Source organism: Hydra vulgaris, chromosome 10, assembly GCF_038396675.1.
Source record: "Hydra vulgaris chromosome 10, alternate assembly HydraT2T_AEP".
Taxonomy (NCBI): domain Eukaryota; kingdom Metazoa; phylum Cnidaria; class Hydrozoa; order Anthoathecata; family Hydridae; genus Hydra; species Hydra vulgaris.
The window spans coordinates 29,099,722-29,120,000 of record NC_088929.1 but is presented as its reverse complement, the minus strand read 5'-3'; the positions used below and the strand labels follow the sequence as shown (position 1 = coordinate 29,120,000).

The 20,279-nt window shown below is 27.4% G+C and overlaps 1 protein-coding gene across 2 annotated transcripts in view; it reads left to right on the top strand.

Moving 5' to 3' along the window:
- The window catches only part of LOC100210567 (2-oxoglutarate and iron-dependent oxygenase domain-containing protein 2), a 19,093-nt gene extending 14,688 nt beyond the window's left edge, over positions 1-4,405 (top strand). The window contains exons 4-7 of one of the 2 annotated variants that reach the window (XM_065807726.1): positions 1,073-1,172; positions 1,798-1,922; positions 2,942-3,214; positions 3,292-4,405. In XM_065807726.1, the coding sequence (XP_065663798.1) occupies positions 1,073-1,172; positions 1,798-1,922; positions 2,942-3,214; positions 3,292-3,546 (753 nt within the window). In that variant the 3' untranslated portion in view covers positions 3,547-4,405. The remainder of the gene's footprint in view (positions 1-1,072; positions 1,173-1,797; positions 1,923-2,941; positions 3,215-3,291) is intronic. The other variant, XM_065807727.1, reaches the window with a different exon arrangement.
- The last annotated feature ends 15,874 nt before the right edge of the window (positions 4,406-20,279 follow it).

Sequence of the window (20,279 nt, the reverse complement as noted above, 5' to 3'; positions counted from 1 at the left end):
AAAAAGTACAAGCAATGAAAATATAAAGTATACCTAATAATGTTAATAATATAATAAAAATAGTATATTTTAATTTGCTTTACAATATATAATAACAATGATAGAGTTTAAAACATGCAACAATAGCAATATTAATATTATTAATAATAATAGCAATAATAATTATTATAATGACTTAATTTTTATAATAGTAGTAATTATAATAGTAATAGCAATTATTAACTTATTTTTTAAAACACAAGGTTATATACACAAAGTTATATACACAAAGTTATATACAAAGTTATATACTAGTTAGAAAGTTAATATAAAATAAAATTAATTGTATTAATTAAAACAAGAGATAAAATAAAAACAATATTAACATTAGTAACAATAGCATAATGATTAAAATAATACTAATAATATTATGATTATCATAAAATGTCAACAAAAGATTTTAACAAAATCATAACAAACAAAAACACAAACCATAAAAACAGCATCAGTATGTATAAATTGTTAATGATAAACAAACAATATTGAAATGAAAGAAGAAGAAGAAAAAAAGATACAATCAACAAAATAAAAAACTTGAATATCACTTGATAAAATAAAATAAATAAATTTTTGACAAACTAGTCAAGCACTAATTGACATATAAACAGGAAGTAATTATTTTCACATTACTTTTAAAATTTTCCTTACCAACAAGTATCAAGTTATGCTATATTTTTGTTAATTATAGTTTTTTATATAAACCTTAATTACTTCCTTTTTAAACTTTTTATAGGAAGTTCCATAAAAGAGTTTTTTATGGTTTTGTAAATCTCATACACAGCTGAAGATTTTATATGAGGCCTTCTGTGTTAGAGAACAATTTTTTAAATATTTGTCAAAATTTAACTAATAAATATATTTTACTCATCTTAGTTTGAATAGTTTTTCTTTTGTTACCTGGAACGTTTACTCATATATATATATATATATATATATATATATATATATATATATATATATATATATATATATATATATATATATATATATATATATATATATATATATATATGGATTATTTTGATTTGTTAAGGATGACTATTTGCACAGAGAGTTTTTATATTTGGTTCAAGTTGCCTGTCACCCTTTAACTACAAGAAGTATATTGATCAGCAATCTTCTAAAGACTGAGGGTAATCATTTGACTGTAACACATTTTTTTTATTTAGTTTATTTTTAGTTTAACTAGTCATTGTAATTACAGTAGTATGCACGGATATAAAAAAAGAATAAAAAAATAAATATTTTATGAAGTTTTTCTACAAACTCAAAATGTTTTAAGTATAAACTTTAAAATTAAATTTGTGAATTTGCATGCATGCAAAAACATTAAGCTATTTTTATTTTTCTAATTCAGAAAACCATGCTCCATTAAAGACTTAGATTTAAAGTGCACCATACATGGTAATTAGATTGGGTTTAAGTATGGTAAATTGATTAGGTGTTAATTACCCTTAAGATTTATTGGCATACTAAATGTTAATTACTCCTAATGGCAATTTATTTAAGTATGTTGTGCCTCATTCCTTCTAAGGGTGGCTTAAAAGAATATAAATTACCAAGTTATAAATAATAAAAATACTAAACATAAAGTTAAAAAATCTATATACACAAGATCTGAAATAGGCTGAGTAATAAAGTTCAAGTTCTGTTATAATATTTTAAATCTTCGATTTGAGTTTTTATAATTTTTGTTTTATATCCTTGTTTTATTTTGTTTTTTTAAGATTTTTTTTTTACATTTTTATTTGAGTTTAGAACCAGAAGTGTTTCACTTGAGAGTTTTCAATAAAGAATTCTGCCATAAAATGGTTGAGGAAATTGAGCACTTTAATTCAACTAATTTTCCAAAAGGAAGGCCTAATACAATGAACAGATTGGGAGTATATTATTTATTTCACATTCTTTACTTAGATTATATTGATGTTTGTAAACATTAACATTTATAGCCATGACATTATTTTCAAATATTTAATTTTATTTGGCTATTGGAAGGCACACAAATTATTTTCTTTAAAAACCGCACAGACAAATGTTTTATTTTAAATTTTAGAAATCAAATAAATAAATATTTATTTGATTTCTAAAATTTAAGCTATTAAAACCTATTTAATAATGGTAGACTTATATTGTATTTAATAATGGTAGACTTATATTTAATAATGGTAGACTTATATTGTATTTAGTCTCTTCAATGTAATTAAAGTAAGTTAAGATTAGTTTGAGTGATCATTTGACTTGGATTATCGCCACATCATTAAAGATTGACTTAACATGGATTATCTCCACATATTGATTTTACATCTTATGTAATAATCAATAAATAAGCTTAGTTTTCATTTAAGTTATTGTTATTTTTTACTATTATTTTTTTCAAGTACAGTCCCACACGCCCGCAAAAACCTTGGCAAATGCATAAAAAAGTGCTTGCCAAAAAAATGAAAGTATTTTGTTTTAAATTGCAGTAAAACTTTTTTGTTTATTTGTTCAACTTTTATGAAATAAGGCCTTCTTTTACCTTTTTTTTTTAAAACTAATTTATCTAGTATTTATTCAAAATATTTCTTTGCCAGTTTTATTTTAATTAAAATAACAGAAAAAAAAATTTTTTAAAGTTGCACAGGCAAACTTAAAATCGACCATCCTGCCAGCGTTTTTTTGTGCGCCGGCATTAAATTTCAAACAGAGAAGACTGCAAGTAGTTAACTCCCAATTAGGGAGTTGAACTTTGTTGTGAAAATAAAATTTGGCTATTCAGTAAACTGTGTACTTTTTACCACATGTAAAAAAGTTTGAAAATTCATGCTTTTTCTTAGAGAGCAAGAGTTTGAAGTTTTCTTATGTTTTCTGAAGTCTCTAAGTTACCTATTATATTAGATTTTTTATATTCTTTTTTTTAAAGATTCTTTTAGGTGAAATTGGATTCAATGAAAGCTTTCTTAATGAATTCAGAACGAGGTTTTTAAATCCAATTTTTTCAATGTTATATCCAAATTGTGTAGGAAAAAGTGGATTTGATTCGCACCGTGCCTTTGTAGTTGTGTATGACTATGAAAATCAAGAAGTTGATGACACAGGTCTAAGTCTTCATTATGATAATTCAGAGGTTACAATTAACATTTGTCTAAATGACAACTTCGAAGATGGCGAGTTATTTTTTAATGGTTTGTGTAATGTAAGCTTTTTTTTCCTGCATATTTATTTTATTGAAATTTATTTATTCTTTTTGTATTTGTTTATTTTTTTTTTCAGGCGCAGTCACTGAAATATACAAGAGTGGAGCATAGATTTGGCTTTGGTGTGTTACATCAAGGTTATCATCTTCATGGTGCAATGCCCTTATCAGCAGGAAAAAGATATAATTTAATTATGTGGCTCAGATCTTCTGATGTAAGGAATTTACGTTGTCCAATGTGTGACTCAACACCATCGTTAATTGAGACAGAGGGGGATGGTGATGGATTTACGTCGAGTAATCAGATTGTAAATGTTTGTAAAATTATATGAATAACAAGTAGAATGACAAATTACAGTTAAATCATTTAATAATTGCAAACTGTTTTAAAAGTATTTGTTTTCATTTATTTACATTTCCCCTGCTATCGATACCTAACAGACTGAGACTATCGATATCTAACAGACTGGTTTGTTGGACTATTGTTATCCAAGAATCTACTCTCCAGATAATTAGATAATCTCCAGATAATCCAGATTTGTCAGCAAGAAATATTACAAATTTACTTCAGACTAAAAATTTCTTGAGTTACCCTGAAAAGTTCTGTAATAAAAATTACTATGAAAACTTTTGAATTGTGCAGGATTTATGGCTTACTTTTTCTACCACTGTTTACAATTATAATGACAAATTTATAAAGTATATTAGTAGCAACAAGGTTTGAATAATTTATGCAAATATTTATAATTTATAAATAATTTATGCAACAGCAATAAGTCCAAGTATGGGTTATTGAACTTAGCATCAGTAAATTTGATCTCATTCACACCAGTTGGTATAAATTTTTTATCCACATTGGTTTCAATGACGATCACAAATGGCAAAGTCAATATTCAAGGTTAAATCAACAAAATTCAAAAATTTCTATTTTTTTGAATTTTCAATGACTTAAAGTATAAAGTCAAGCATTCATTACCACTGTTAACGCACACAATATTTTATGCTTTTTAAAATGTATCTTAGTTAACAGATAAGCAATTCAGTTGAAGATTTACAACATTCAGTTATAGTAGTTCCTTCATTTCCTGTAATTAAATTTTAAATTTGTTTTTCAGACATAGCGTACATTTTTGAACACAATATTTAAGATGCAATTTTCAGAATAATTTAAATAAATATATTTTTGTTCTATAGATTGTTTTTTAACAGCCTTGAAAGATTTTTCAAAGTTTTTTTTGATGTTGAAAAGATTTTTGATGTTTATGGTTAAAAAAAACTTTTTTCTATTTATTCTTGGTGACTTAGTCAGAAATTTTTCATAAATTGACTGTTTATAAATGTTTTTTGGTTTTGCTCTCATTTGGCAACCATATTTTTAATGGAATTTCAACAAGAAACAAATTAAAAAAAGAAATGTTTGCAATTGCAAACAAAATTATGGTTGCTTAATGTTTTTAATAATATAATGTAATAAAATTGTTTATAATATAATAAAAATATTTAGAGAATACGTAAAATGTTTATAATATTTATATAATATATTATTATAGATGTATTCCTTTGTTGTATTTATAAAATAGTTTTTTGTTTTGTTTAGACTATAATAAATCTGTAATAAAACATGACAGCTGAAATAATTGAAGCTTTGATTAAAGAAAAGTTAAATCCAGTCCATTTTGTAAGGATTACTTTATTATTAAATGACTCTATAGTAGTATGATGTTTTTATATGATTCTTATCTCTATGGTACTAGTAAGCGGCCAGGGCCGGGGCTAGCTTTGATAACACATATCCATGACCATGGTCAGGTTTATGATCAGGGCTGCATTAATTTTGATAGATCCTATAAAAATGTTATCTTTAATTAAAATTTATGATTTGAATTTTATTTAAAAACAATATTTTATAGGATCTATTAATTTTAATGCAGCCCCGGCCGGGTTTATGACCGGGGTTGCATTTATATTAATAGATCCTATAAAAGTATTGTTTTTAATTATAGCTCATATCATAAATTTTAATTAAAAATAACATTTTTATAGGATCTATCAATATTAATGCAGCACTGATCATAAACTCATTCCCGGTTGCCGCTATGTGTTATTAAACCTGGCCCCGGCCATAGCCCTGGTCGCTTACTATATGGTACTTACTGGTTACTGAATAACCTAGCTTTAATTCTATCGCAAATAAATCCTATTTGATATCAAAATTTCATCTAGTTTACAGATATTTTTTTGAAGTTATACCAATAAAAGATATAATGTTGTCATTACAATAAATAGCAGTCAGGGATCCTAAACCGGTCATGGTAGGTCTTAAACTGGTTATGGTATGTTTTATAACCTACTTCATTTAACTTAATGTTTGATAATAACTATGATGGTTACACATTTATTGGTGTAATCCTACATACTTAAGTAGGATTTCTGTACATATAAAACTATAGGATATTGTTCATTCGGTGTCTTTTAGGATAAAAACTCCTATAAGATTTTCAAACAGGATTGAATAGGATTCCTGTATATATAAAACTATAAGGTATTGTTCATTCAATGTCTTATAAGACATCGAATGAACAATATCTTATAGTTTTATATATACAGTAATCCTATTCAATTCTGTTTGAAAATCTATCGGATTGCCCTTTGCAGTTGTCAAAGGGTATTTAATAGGAATATCCTTTATAAGAATATCATGATTTAAAACAGGTGTGTATATAATATTGGTAAATCTTGTGCATTATCTTTTAGTTCTTAATTTAATAAAAACCAAGGAATTAGATTCACACAAAAATAAAATGAACAATAGAATATTAAGTCAGCAAGTCAGTTATTGTTATTAATTATATCAATTTTTATTATTAATAATATTATTAACATAATGTTCTCCATAAAAATTTTTTTTCTTGAAAACATTAATGCTTTGCTTTGCAAGTTTGCTTTCATCATTGCACTTTGCAGTATTTGCTTTTCTGAACATAGCATAATTTTCCCTTAGAAATCGCTTAGCAACAAGAAGTCTGAAAAAAAAATTTGAACAAACTAATATTTATATATTATATTCATAATGCAAAACAAGGGGAAATAGTGTTGCCAAACAAATTATTATAATATCAATACCTAATATGTCTTGAACCTTCTTTGAGTCCAAAGCTGGCTTAGATATACTACCTTTAACTGAATTACATCAACCTCCAGTCAATGAATGACTTGATAAAACCGTACCCCCAAAAACCGCAATTGCCAAATCTTTGACAGCTTGCCAACTGCTTCCTTAACTAATTGTAACTGATTTGCAGTCATTTGGATAATTTTTCCTATGTCCACCTAAAAAAAAATGCAATATTAAATAGTCTATTTTAAGATAAAACATTTCAATTTTTTAAATTAATAATAAAAATACATAGTTACTATATACTTTAATAAATTATTTTTCAAAAGTAATGAATTTGTAAAATCGTAACGTTTACTTAAAAATAACATAACACAAAATATGTACTACAATTTCGATCTCAGGTGTGTTAGTTATAGAAGAAAAAAGTGTTTTTTGACATTGTAGAAAATTGGCACTGAACTAGTAATGTTGTAGGTGAGCTATTAGATTTATCAGAATTTAAATAGTTGAGTGCTTCATTTTTTAAAGGAATGGATTGAGTATGCAACCATAGATTTAAAAGAGATAGCGATAATCATTTTTTTCCTTTAATTGGTTAATATTTTCAATTAGTTTTTGTACAACATGGTGAAAGTATACATATATATATATATATATATATATATATATATATATATATATATATATATATATATATATATATATATATATATATATATATATCTATATCTATATCTATCTATCTATATATATATATATATATATATATATATATATATATATATATATATATATATATATATATATATATATATATATATATATATATATATATATATATATATATATATATATATATATATATATATATTATAAATTATTAGTACTATTGCTCAAATAATTATTATTACTTTTATAATTATTAGTATATAGAATTCCATGCCACATTTGCTTTAAAATGGATTTCCTCAGTTATATGCTTAACTTTATTTTCTTTTCCAATTTTATTATTCCAATGCAAGCTAATGTTTTATTTTCAGATTCAGTTTAATGAACAAAGAACAGAATATTTTGTTATCTATTATTAAATAAATTTTAATTTATATTTCAACTGAATAATAAAGTCTTATGTATAGTTTGCGAAAGCAACGTTATTTTAAAATGACCCAAAATTAATTTAACTATTTATTTTTTTTAAAGCCATAAATATGTTAAGCTTATCGAAGTGCAATTGGCTATTTTAAAACATTTAAATTTATGATCAAAATAAACTACAACTCCACCTCTTCATTAAAAAAATGCCAACTATTAACAAAAAAAGTTTCAAAATAATTTTTAAATAATTTCAAGCGAATTAAAACCTACTGGAATATCTTATATTCCATTAGGTTCCTATAGGTATCATATTGATCTTATAGGAATCCTATAGAAGTTTTAGGTAGTAAACGACTGGGGCCAGGTTTGATAACACATAGTTGCAACTGGGGATGAGTTTATGGTCAGTGCTGCATTAATATTGATAGATCCTATAAAAATGTTATTTTTAATTGAAATTTATGATATGAGTTATAATTAAAAACAATACTTTTATAGGATCTATTAATATAAATGCAACCCCGGTCATAAACCCGGCCGGGGCTGCATTAAAATTGATAGATCTTATGAAATATTGTTTTTTAATAAAACTCATATCATAAATTTTAATTAAAGATAACATTTTTATAGGATCTATCAATATTAATGCAGCCTTGATCATAAACCTGGCCCTGGTCATGGCTATGTGTTATCAAACCTAGCCCCGGCCCTGGCCCCGATCGCTTACTAGTTATAGGATACATACATGAATCCTATAGAGCCTATAAGAGCGTTAGGAATCAAAAAGGTATGCTATAGAACCTATAGGATACATATATAAATCCTATCGGACCTATGGGATTGCATTAAGATTCCTTTAGAACCTAGAGGATACCTAAAGGATTTCTATTAGTCCTATAGCAAACCTATAGGACCTATAAAATCGTAATAGGATTCCTATTGTAATCCTATAGGTCCTATAGGTTTTCTATAAAACTTATAGGATACCTATAGGAATCATACTATAGATCAAACCGGAATCCTATAGGATCTATAGGGTTGCTATAGGATCCTATAAGACTTTTTGACTAGGTTATTACCAAAATTAATTTATTAGAAAAAGTTTAGACATTATCTGCGTGATTAGAAGCAATAAATTCCAACCAGTGCCGCCGAGAGGGGGAAAGGGTGGCGAAAAAGACTGTTTGTTTCGGGCGGCAGATATCCGAAAAGCGCCAAATAAAAAGAAGGTACCCAAAAACTCCGTTCTTTACGTCAAAACTTAGGAGTAACAAGTTTATGAATTTTTGTTTTACTATCGCATACTAAATTTAAATTCATTTACAAGTTTTATTTAATAATCATTTAGCTTTAAAAGTTTTTACCATGTAAAGTTACCACCATTTTCAAAATAGTGAATCCCAATCAGAGCTCTGGCTAGGCTCCCCCACATCCCTCCCCTCCAGGTCCTAATGACAGGTTGGGGGGGGACCTCGGACCCAGTATCCACGGCACTAATCAGAATATTTTTCTACTCCCGTATAATTTATTTTCTCTGAAACTTTTACACTACACTTCTATTTTTGAGTTTAACTATTAATCCTACTAATTAGATAAATTTAAGATAATTGCATTAATTTTAACTATTAATCCTACTAATTAGATAAAATTTAAGATAATTGCATTAATTTTAACTATTAATCCTACTAATTAGATAAAATTTAAGATAATTGCATTAATTTTAAAACCCGTATTTATAGGAAATCACTGACAAATCGGGAGGTTGTGGCTCTATGTTTGCTGTTGTTATTGTATCAGAAGAATTTAATGGTAAACCTCTGCTTCAACGGCATCGCTTAGTCAATACTATTTTAAAAGATGTTCTTCCGTCAATTCATGCATTTGAAATGAAAACACTAACAGTAGAGCAATGGAAGAGTCAACCTTCTAATTGATTAATGTCATCAATTAAAAAATAAAATCGATAAATTTGTTTTTATAGAATAATTTCAGCAAGGTTTTTTAAAGAATATGTTATTGGATTCATTGGCATTGCCGGTGACAATAAAAAAAATTTTTTTTTTAAAGAAAATTACAAAATTTCGACAGCTGTAACTAATAATATCTGGAACCTATAAAGTTTTGACCATTATAATATTCGGCGAATTTTTTTCAGAAGTTATAAATTACCAGGGCTCCTTATAATGGAGAAGTAAATCACTCTGGTTTACTTCTCCCTCAATCAAAACTATTGTTTTTCAACTTGAACCTTTTGTCAACCTTTTTATATATTTAAATATATAAAATATCTTTTATTTAATGTTTTTTTCTTTTCTTTTTTTTTCTATTAAATTTTATGCATTTTCAACGAATTATAATGTTTTTTTGTTTTCCAATACAATAATTTCATATAAATTTCTACAGGACTTGATGACATTTTAGAGAGATGAAACTTGCTGTAAAGTTTTATTGCTGCTTTTTACAATATTTTATTGGCCAAAGAGACTGCCAGGTTTTTGTCGTGTCGTTCATATATGTCGTGTCGCTCAAATGAATTTTTTTAATCATTAGTATTTGTCTTGTAAAAATAGAAAAAATTTTGTTTTTTTAATCCAAACAAAGTGCTAAGAGTCGTAAATTGGTCAAAAGGGTAAAAATGAGGGGGTGTAGCCCATATAAGCATTTTAGATGCGCGTTACAAAAAATATTTTTGCTTAGTCAAGAGTTGCTTTATAAAAATAAAAGAGTGTTTATGAAATCGGAGAAAAAAATGAAAAAGTCACAAATGAGGCAAAGAATAAAATTGAGTGGGCCTAAGCCATTTAAGCATTTTAGATGCCCATTACAATAAAAAAATATAAAGTAAATTTGAAATAATTTAAAACAAATATTTTAAAATGTTTTCTAATAGTAATGTATATATGGTACATAATCCAACAAAAATAAAATAATTTTTTATCCTGTTCTAAAACCGTAGCGCACTTGCCTCAGAAACAAAGGATCCGTGGTTCAAACCCCACCTCTGGGCAAGTTTTGCGACATCGGTTTGGAAGGAGGCGTGAACTTCCGATTAAATGCTCATCCGCAGTGCTCTGTGATAAGACCGTATGGACTTCTTGGAACACCTAAATAAAACTGAAAAAAAAAACATTTATCTTCTAAAACTAACGGAATAGTTAAATATGAATAAACTTTCAATTAATTTAACTAAAACTAAGTATACTATTTTTCATCGCCTCCATAAAAAAAGATAAAATCCCTCTTGCACTTCCAAAGTTATTATTATTGGAGAATACATCGTAAAAAGAGAATGTTCAATGAAATTTCTAGGTGTAATTCTAGATGAAAACATAAATTGGAAAGACCACATAAACATGATTGAAAATTAAGTTTCTAAAAATGTCAAATTACTCTATAAAGCAAAACCATACTTAGATCAATCATGTTTGAAATGCATATTTTACTCATTTTAATTAATTAATCTTAATTATGCAAATATTGCTATATTAATTATGCAAACATTGCTTGGTGCAGCACCAATAAAACAAAGATAAAAAAGACAACATACAATGAAATTTTTATCAAATGCACACCGCCTCTCACATTCAAGACCATTGTTTAACAATCTTAAAATATCAAATTTGTACCATATAAATATATCATCTTCTAATTTCTATGTATAAAACTAATAATAATACAATACGAAATATTTTCAAACCATTATTTAATAAAATTCAAAACAAATACATGACTAGATAATTAAGTAACAACTTTGTTCAACTCAAAACTATATGAGTCCACCTAGTTCTTAATAACTATTACCTAATGTACGGAATAAGATAATTCGTAATGATATTAAAAGGGTCAGGGCAATAACATCCGTTTTTGAAAAAAATCCCGGATGTAGTTACATCTTTCTAAAGATGTTATTATGCATCGATGAAATTTGGGATGTTATTTCTCGGATGCTAATTCAGTAAAGAAAAAAAACGGATGTTCTTACACAAAAATGCGCGGATGTTATTTCACTACTCCGCGGATGTTGTTGGACAGATGAAATAATCTTTTCCTTATTAAAACACTTACCTCTTTTTGAACGCATTCTTCATGAACGCACGCTTATTTCGCTGCTCAAGAAAAAAAAGCATTTTGAAATTTATCTTAATAAAATTACTTCTTATTTTTAATATCAATTATAAAATATACTATGGATATAACAAACAAAAACTACGAAGAAATAATTAAAAAAATGTTGGATTTACATAAAAACATTATTGTAAATGAGACTGAAAGACTTCTGAAAGAGCAGGAAATAAGTTCAGCGAAGATTACAAGCGCAAATATGAAAATTATAACTGATAGACTTGACAAATTAGAATACGACTTAACCACTAATAGAACAAAAATCTACAACATTGGAAAAGATCTAGATGGGTTAAAAAAAGTTTAAACTTCCAAGAAGAGATGACGAACGAAAAGATAGCAGAAATGAGCAAACAAACAAAAAATGAATTAAAATATCACAACGAACAGAAATGCATTGAACAAATCAAGGATAAAAGTATTATTAAAAGTAAAAATGTGAAATTGATTGACCTTGAAAACCGATCACGAAGGAATAATTTAAGAATTGAAGGTGTAAACGAGTTGCCCGGTGAAACTTAGAATGATTGTGAAAGAATATTCAAAGAAATTTTCTCAAAGAAACTAAAAATTACCAACAAAATAATTACTGAATGTGCTCATAGATCAGGCCCCAAAAAATTATTTACAGAAAATTAATAAACTACAACGACAAAAAATATATTCTTTTTAACTGTAAAAATCTACGTGGAACGGGTATTTTTATCAATGAAGACTTTGCAAAGGAACAATGGAAATTGGAAAAAAGCTCTGGGATGAGGTATTAAAGTAAGTAGTGAAGTATTTGCATTAAGAATGCTATTTTAAAGTTTGATAAAATTTATTGTTGAGATCTCAAGAAATAACATTTTATGAATCGCAAAGAAATTCTTCTTTAAGTGCGTTTACTAATATGGCCCATATTAATAATTTTGAAAAAAATCATTTTTTTTTCTCAATAAAAATGAAAAATAGATCTAAGTTAAGAAAACTGCTGTTAAGGTATTTTAAAAGACTCTTTTTTATCTACATAAGGTAAACAATTTGAAGACTTCACTAATATGACTTTATTTTATGACCCATAACACTTGGATTTAAAAAAAACTTTTTTCTATTTTTAAAAGTCAAATATTCTCGAATAAAAAACGGTTTCATTTGAGTGACACGACATAAAACCTGGCAGTCTCTTCGGTCAGAAGTGCAACAGTGAATAACAACTCGGTATTAGTAAAAGTTATGAATAAACAATAGATATTCTTTTATACATTTAAGATATGACAGACCAAAGCATACTAACACAAGATAATAAAGTTTTAGAATTATATAGTAACGCATTTACATATTTAAATCTTTTAATTTGTTCGTCTAGAATTTTAAACATTTTAATTGGAAAGTAGTTAGCACTTCTTTTGATCCTAAAAGTTGTCAAGGAGGATCAGGATCTGATGAGTATAACATGTAGACTGATTCACGATTTGTGATTGCCTTTATAAATTGTTAGAGTAATTCTACAAAATTTGTTTGTCAAATTATTGGCAGTTAGATCTTAGCCATAATCTGATGCCAATCAATAAGACACTCGGGGCTGTTTTAGGGCATAAAGTACGTAATTATTATATCAATGTCATTATTCAGTAATAATATTGTTTGAACTAATCAAAAATAACTTTAAATGAGCAACCTATTTATTAAGAACCACATGTATTGATAATATGTTTAAACATTCTCATGGTTCTTATGTAAATTTTTAAAATGATAAATTCATATATATAAAGGGTAATGATGTTTAAATAAAAAGTGTTCAAGCTAAAATCTTTATCTTCATATGATATACTCAGATATATTAGCTTTTCTTGGTTTTCTTTCTTACTTTTATTTGAGTTTCCGAGTCTTTTTCCCACTCACCTATAATTAAATTAATTAAAAATTCTTGGGTGAATTAATTTGTTTTTGAAGCAGATTTTCTCTTTTATTTTGCAAAATCATTAACAAAATTTTGCAATTGATATTTAAAAATTCTTATCCACAGCTCATTTTTGAGTAGATCTCCTCAGATGCTCCTCAATTGCAAACTTAAGCTTGCACGGTTTGAATGAAAAGTTATGACATTGCAAGACAAGCGCTTGTGATGGGATGCCATTTTTTTGTGTTCTTTCATAATTGATTGGTTTTTTCTTTAAAAAAAAGCTAGAAACTTTTTTTCGAAATTCTTTTAAATATATCAGGTGTACCGGTGTGAAATATTGTGAAAATAAAACACTAGTTTTGAATAGAAAAATAAAAAAGAATTATTCAAAGCAATTAGTGGATACAACTTAAACAGAAATACTCGTCTTTTGAAGCAAACCAATCAGACACTTAATTTTTGACTTTTTTGTAAGAATCAAAGTGTTGCTAAGCCAATGCGTGTCTCATTGATGAAAATAAATGGTAGTTGGAAAGGGCCAAGCCTGTTGAATACGGTGGGTGGGGTAGCAGCTCCAAGCGAAGTGCTTTGGGTAAATCCTGAATTGATTTGCTTTGTGTGTAGCAGCACGAAAAGCAAAATCAGTTCAGAATCTAACCAAAGATACATTTGTCAAATTATTCAATGTTATATTTGTCAATTTAACCAAAAATATATTTGTCACGTAACAAATATGTTTTGCCGTGTCTACAAGGGCATTCGGTTCATTTTTCAATTAATGCATGATTTAAATTTCTGTATTTTTAAAACTCTTCGAACGTGTAGTCTATAACCCCAATCAGTTTGGTTCTCAAAAAAATATTTCGACTGAACATGCAATCATTAAAATATTAAACCAAATAACTAATGGTTTTGAAAATAATAAATTTACTTTTGGAGTATTTCTTGATTAATTTGAAATATTTCTTAATTAAGACATTACCCAGCAAGCAAGCTTGAGTTGGCCCAATGAACGAAACAATATTGGCAAATTATTCGAATTGGGCTTTATCCAATGCAGAAGCGATATGTTTTATTTTTAAATAATATATGCCGACGCAAATGCACAAAACAGTTTTTTTATCCTACGCGATATCCTAGCGCAGGTTTAAGTAAATAAGTTTTTAAGTAAATAAAATTTTCAGTAAATAAAATTTTAAAACATTTAATGTTTTTAAATAAAATGCAATAACCGTTGTTATAATTGAAGAAGTAAATCTTGCTCGCAACTATCGAATAGCTATTAAAATTTCGCCCTAAAAATTTTATTTTAATTTAAATAATTTAATTTAATAAATTTAAATAATTTTGTATTCTGTTATGTAATAAATTTTATTATATAACAGAATACAAAATTATTTTTCATGATGTTAAAAAACTATAAAATATTTTTTACTATAGAAATAAAAAAAAATTTGTCAACTTCTTTGTATTAAATTGTTATTTAGAAAATGGCTAACTATTTAAAACATTTTTTCATACTCTACTGTTCGTCGAAAAGTTAAAAAAAATTATTCTTTATTTAAAAAAAGTATAAAAAAATCTTCTAAACCATATTAATTTTTGTGACACCAAGTAGCTGGTTCAGTAGGAAGGTGTTTTGTTTATAAATAAAACATCTTCATTTTTAAATCTAAAGATGAAGATTTTGTTTACACATTTTAGTAAAAATACAACATAATACCCAGACATCAAGTTTTTTTATTTAAATAGTAATTTTAGTTCAGATCCCGACTAATTTTCAATTAAAGATTCAAATTTAGCTAATATTAATTAAAAGGCAAACGAATACGTTTATCTAGCTCTGACAATCAAAATAAAAGTTTTTATGCTGAAATTAATGAAATACTTCGTGATTGGTCTTTGCAATATAAAATAACTCATGTGGCACTTGCATCACTTCTATGTGTTCTTGAACCATGTTTCCCTACAATGCACAGCGGGCCAGTAGGTGGACAAAATGTAAAAAATTTTAGTTGTCTAATCTTGAAAACTTATTTAATTTTAGTATCTACATATGTTAGGAGAAATGTATTGATAATTTATTTATATTAAATCCCTTAGTTACCAGGACTCTAAGCATTTGAATATTGCAATTTAAAAACAAAACAAACATAAATAAGTAATTTACGGTGACATCAACGCTGTGTTATATTTCAATTACATCTACGTTTTTAAAACAAAAAATTACTACATGTTGTTCTAGAGTATTTAAAGATAAGAAAAACCAATGTGTAAAATAAATTTGTCATAACATGTCAACTCAGTTATACTTTGAAAACCACAGATTAAAAAAAAAAATCTTTATAAAATTTATTTTTTGCCGCACTATAACTAATAATTACCGCAATTTACCATGTGCTGTCTTATATTTATTTAAGCTATATGATGCTTCAATCAAGTTTTAATTGATTGCTCGTCTCCTTATATCCCCGTTTAGATTTTATATATGTTTTAACTTGGTTGCTATGGTACTAAATTTTGCATAGCAACAACTCATTTATACATTAACGCACAATATTTACCCCAAATATTGAGATTCACAACTCATATTAATATAACATTCACAACTCTTATAAGGTTAATTTTTTGTTGTTGCTATGGCTGCCTTACTTTTCATAGCATATCAACAACATATTTTTGGTAGTTGTTAGTAATTTAATTACTAACACTAACATTAATTTAATTGCTTTTAATTTTAATTACTAACACTTGTAGTAACCTAATTATTAATAAGAATTAGCAGTCCTAGCGGCATATATAATATAACATTAAACTTTTAAATACAAAATACTTGTTATAAGAATTATTTAGATATGGTTTATTAGGGGGAAGATCCCTCAAAAAATTATTTTCTAAAGTAAAGCATTTACAAAGTTGTTATATATTTTAAATAAAACTATAATAGTAATCAAAAGATTCTATCATAAAATATAGCACCCTGTTGCTATGGTAACCTGGTAACTAAGGAAAAAAGGGAAATTAGCTCCTTCACCCTGGCAAAGATTTTCAGTCGATCAGAAAGGCATTAATAGGTAATTTTTTCCCAGTTTATTGATGAAAGATAGATCTACGCAATAAGCAGACAGTTTTTGCTAACAACTTTTCTGTCAGGTGGTAGCCATGTTTAACTCTTGCTACCATTTTAAGCACAAAAATTATAAACGTTTTCTAATTTTTTTTCTGTTTAAAAAACGTTTTAAAAAAGTTGTCTGCTTATTGTATACATCTTTATGAGAGGAACATATCCTGAAAATTTCATATAAATCGGTCAAGCGGTTTTCAAGATACTTCTGCCGGGAGGTTAAAAACCCGCGTTCTGAGAAAAATGACAAATAAGAGAAAGTTCAGATGAAAAACATTATAAATTAACAGTAATAAAAGAAATATAATATAAAACAGCATATTGTTGATAATTTTTAATCATAAACACCAGCCCCATACATACTTCCTTCTTTCTGTTCAAATTTGTCAGATTTTTTATGTTTGCGGCCTCTTAAAATCATTCTTCGTTTCTTGATCGTGTCTTTGTTTTTATACACTGACAGGCTGACTCTTCTCTGGTTTAAGTAATTGCATCCAGAAATGGTATGCTGTCCTGGTATCATACAAAGTTTTTCAAATACAAAGATACTAGACTTTAATCCTATATTAAAGACTCCAATAGCATCGTAAAGTCCAAATTTTAGTTGTGCAAGCGAAACATATTTGGACTTTGGTATTCTGGACCATATCATTGCGTTGAAGCTTTCATTCTGGTTCTGTGTTTTTCCATGAAGTAATCGATTCAAGTAAGCATCTGAAGTTAGTTCTACATATATAGGCTTCAATCTAAGTACAATATCCATAGGAAGACCAAGTCCTGGTTTATACTCATTCGTACCATTAGCTTTATCACGATTGTATTTACACCAACTGTCTGTACCTGTGGGACAATGCGGGTAATGCCAATTATTTTTTCTGGAAGATGCTACATGAAATAAACTTGCTAAAGCAGATGATCTCATACCTTCAAGATTTCCAGAATTTTTCCTAATAGCAATTCCAAAATAATTTTGCAGACGATCAATTAAAGCGTTTGTTAAATGACCTTTACCATTTAAGCCCTTGACTTGTTTTTTTAATTGTCGACAACGAGATCCAAGACGCTTTTGAAAATGCCCAATACAATCCAGTTTAATTATTTGAACATCCTTGTATGTTCCTTTGACAGTAGTGTAGCTTTTGCTATCACCATCACCAACTGTTTGTGATGCGCTGGTCAATTTCTGAACAATAACATTGTAGTTTTTTTTACATAATCTTTTTGGCATATTCATTAGCATGGCAACCGATGTAGACCAGATAAGCCTTGACCGAGTGTTCTCATTGCATATACTACTCTTTTATTAATATCATACCCTGCTACATTTTTTGATGTTTCAAAGTCTAATTTAAAACCACAAATGCAGCTTAATAATAAACTTGATGCAAATCCTTTACAAGACTTTTCACTCTCGCTTAACGATAATAGAGACGGTTGCAAACATTCTGGACATGCAAGTTTCATAAATATGGAGGCAAGAATTTCCATGTCAATAAATCTGTAGCCACTAACACAATCTAATTTTCTACTTGGTACCATTACTGGCTTAACTTTCCTTTTTGATGAATTTAGAATTAACAATGTTTTCTTGCACTGTTTTTTGTTTTTATTATTCTTAAAACATTATTTACCTAAATACTAAAAATTGTTATACACGTATGTATAACAATTTTAATTGTGCACTCACAAATAAAAATATATTTTAGTCAGAATTTTATAACATACAAGTATCTCATTCACCCGCGTGCACCCCTATCACATAATAATGTTTTAGATTTTTTTAAAAAATAATTTATTTTCATAAACAAGTTTTATATGTTCTTGAATTTCAGCAGAGCGGTGGGCTCTTTTACGAGATTAATAAGTTATTCTTTTGGACTGCTTGCCCTAACCAAAAACCCTTTGCGCTTGCATGTACACTCCACTGTGCCTGTCCCGATTTAAGTCAGTCGATGTAGCAACACTCCACTGCGTCTGTTCTTATTTTATTTTTTTATTATTATCATTTTTTTACTTTTATAATTTGCCGTATATTAAAATTTACAATGAAATAAATTGTGTTAATAAATAAGAGAGCTGGAGCAAGCATAAGATTTAAACTGTCTTATCATCGAGCCCCATTTACATTGAAAAAATTGTCAGTTTATATACAAAAATGAAAAGTAGCTAAGTACATAATAAGAATTTTACACACGTTAGTTAAAATATAAATATTATTATAATATAAATCTTAGTATTGAAATATAACGCAATATATCAAAGATTAACAACAATATAAAAGTATTAAAGTTTTTCAACAAAAAAATAAATAAAAATAAAACTGCAACAAAAGTAGTGTCAATAACTATTTTTTTAGATAATTTATATTATTTATGTATTTATTTTAAAAGAGATATTTTAAATCAAAGTCATTTTGTAATTAGAGACTCTTAGATGCTTTCCTGAATTGCTCTAAAGAGATGTTTTAAATATTATTTTTTTTTGTATTAAATTTCGAAAAGTATTGCCATAGAAACGCTCCACGGTATTAGACTTGGTAAGAACTTAGTTTTAAATTAGTTTTTGGTACTATAAAGTTGTTAATTGAAAATTTAGAAGGATACTTGTGAGAGATTTCACTTAAGTAAGACTGAAATACAATAGGAGAAAGCCCATGTTTTATTTTAAACATGAATTGTAGAACTTGGTGTATATTAAGTTTATAGATACTTAGGGCACCAAGCTTCCTTAAAAGAGATTCGCAATGAAAAGTTCTGTGTGCAAATACAATCCTGCATGCTTGTTTTTGCTTGCTATAAAGTTTTTTTAATTTACTATAATTAGTACTACCCCTTACAGTATTACAGTAAGAGGTAAAAGTATAAATAAATGAAAAGTATTCAGCCGATGTATGCACACTCTACTGTGCCTGTCCCTATTTTTTTCAGACGATGTATGCACACTCTACTGCGCCTGTCCCTATTTTAGTTAGTCGAATGAATACTCCACAGTGTGTGTCCGTATTTTTAATTTAACGTTATATATTTTTTTAACTACCTAAATTTTTATTGCATATACAGTATCGGACAAAACGAGTGCAACCAAATAATGCTAATTTAGTTTCTTTATATAAAAGTGCTACATTTTTTCAATTTAGAGAAATAACTATGTAACTGTTTAGAGACAAAGTTCTTCAAGTTTTATTCTTCACAAAGTTCATTATTTGTAAACGAAAATTAATAAATTAATCAAAAGTATTAAAAAAAGTTGATTTCCTTCTAGACAAAACAAGTGCAACTCAACAAAATGTTGACCAAGCCGTATTTCGCTATCAATATTTCGTGGCGAATCCTTTGTTGTAGATCACAGCCTTGCATCTTCGAGGCATAGATTCGATCAGGTGATCAATGAAACTTTGTGGAATCGCTGCCCAGGCCTTTTGGATTTTTTCAAACAGTTGATCCTTATTACGAATACCTTCACGATTAATTCTGCGGTTGAAGATCTCCCACAGGTTCTCGATAGGTTGAGATCGGGAGATTGAGGCAGCCAATCCATCACCGATAGGTGATTAGTATGAAACCACTGCACGATTACTTTTGCAGTGTGTTTCGGATCGTTGTCTTGCTGAAAAACTCATTTTATTGGCATATTCCATTCAGCATGAGGTAACATAACATCTTTCAGGATATTTCTATACATAAAACGGTCCATTATTCCATCGTTTCGATGGAATAATGGA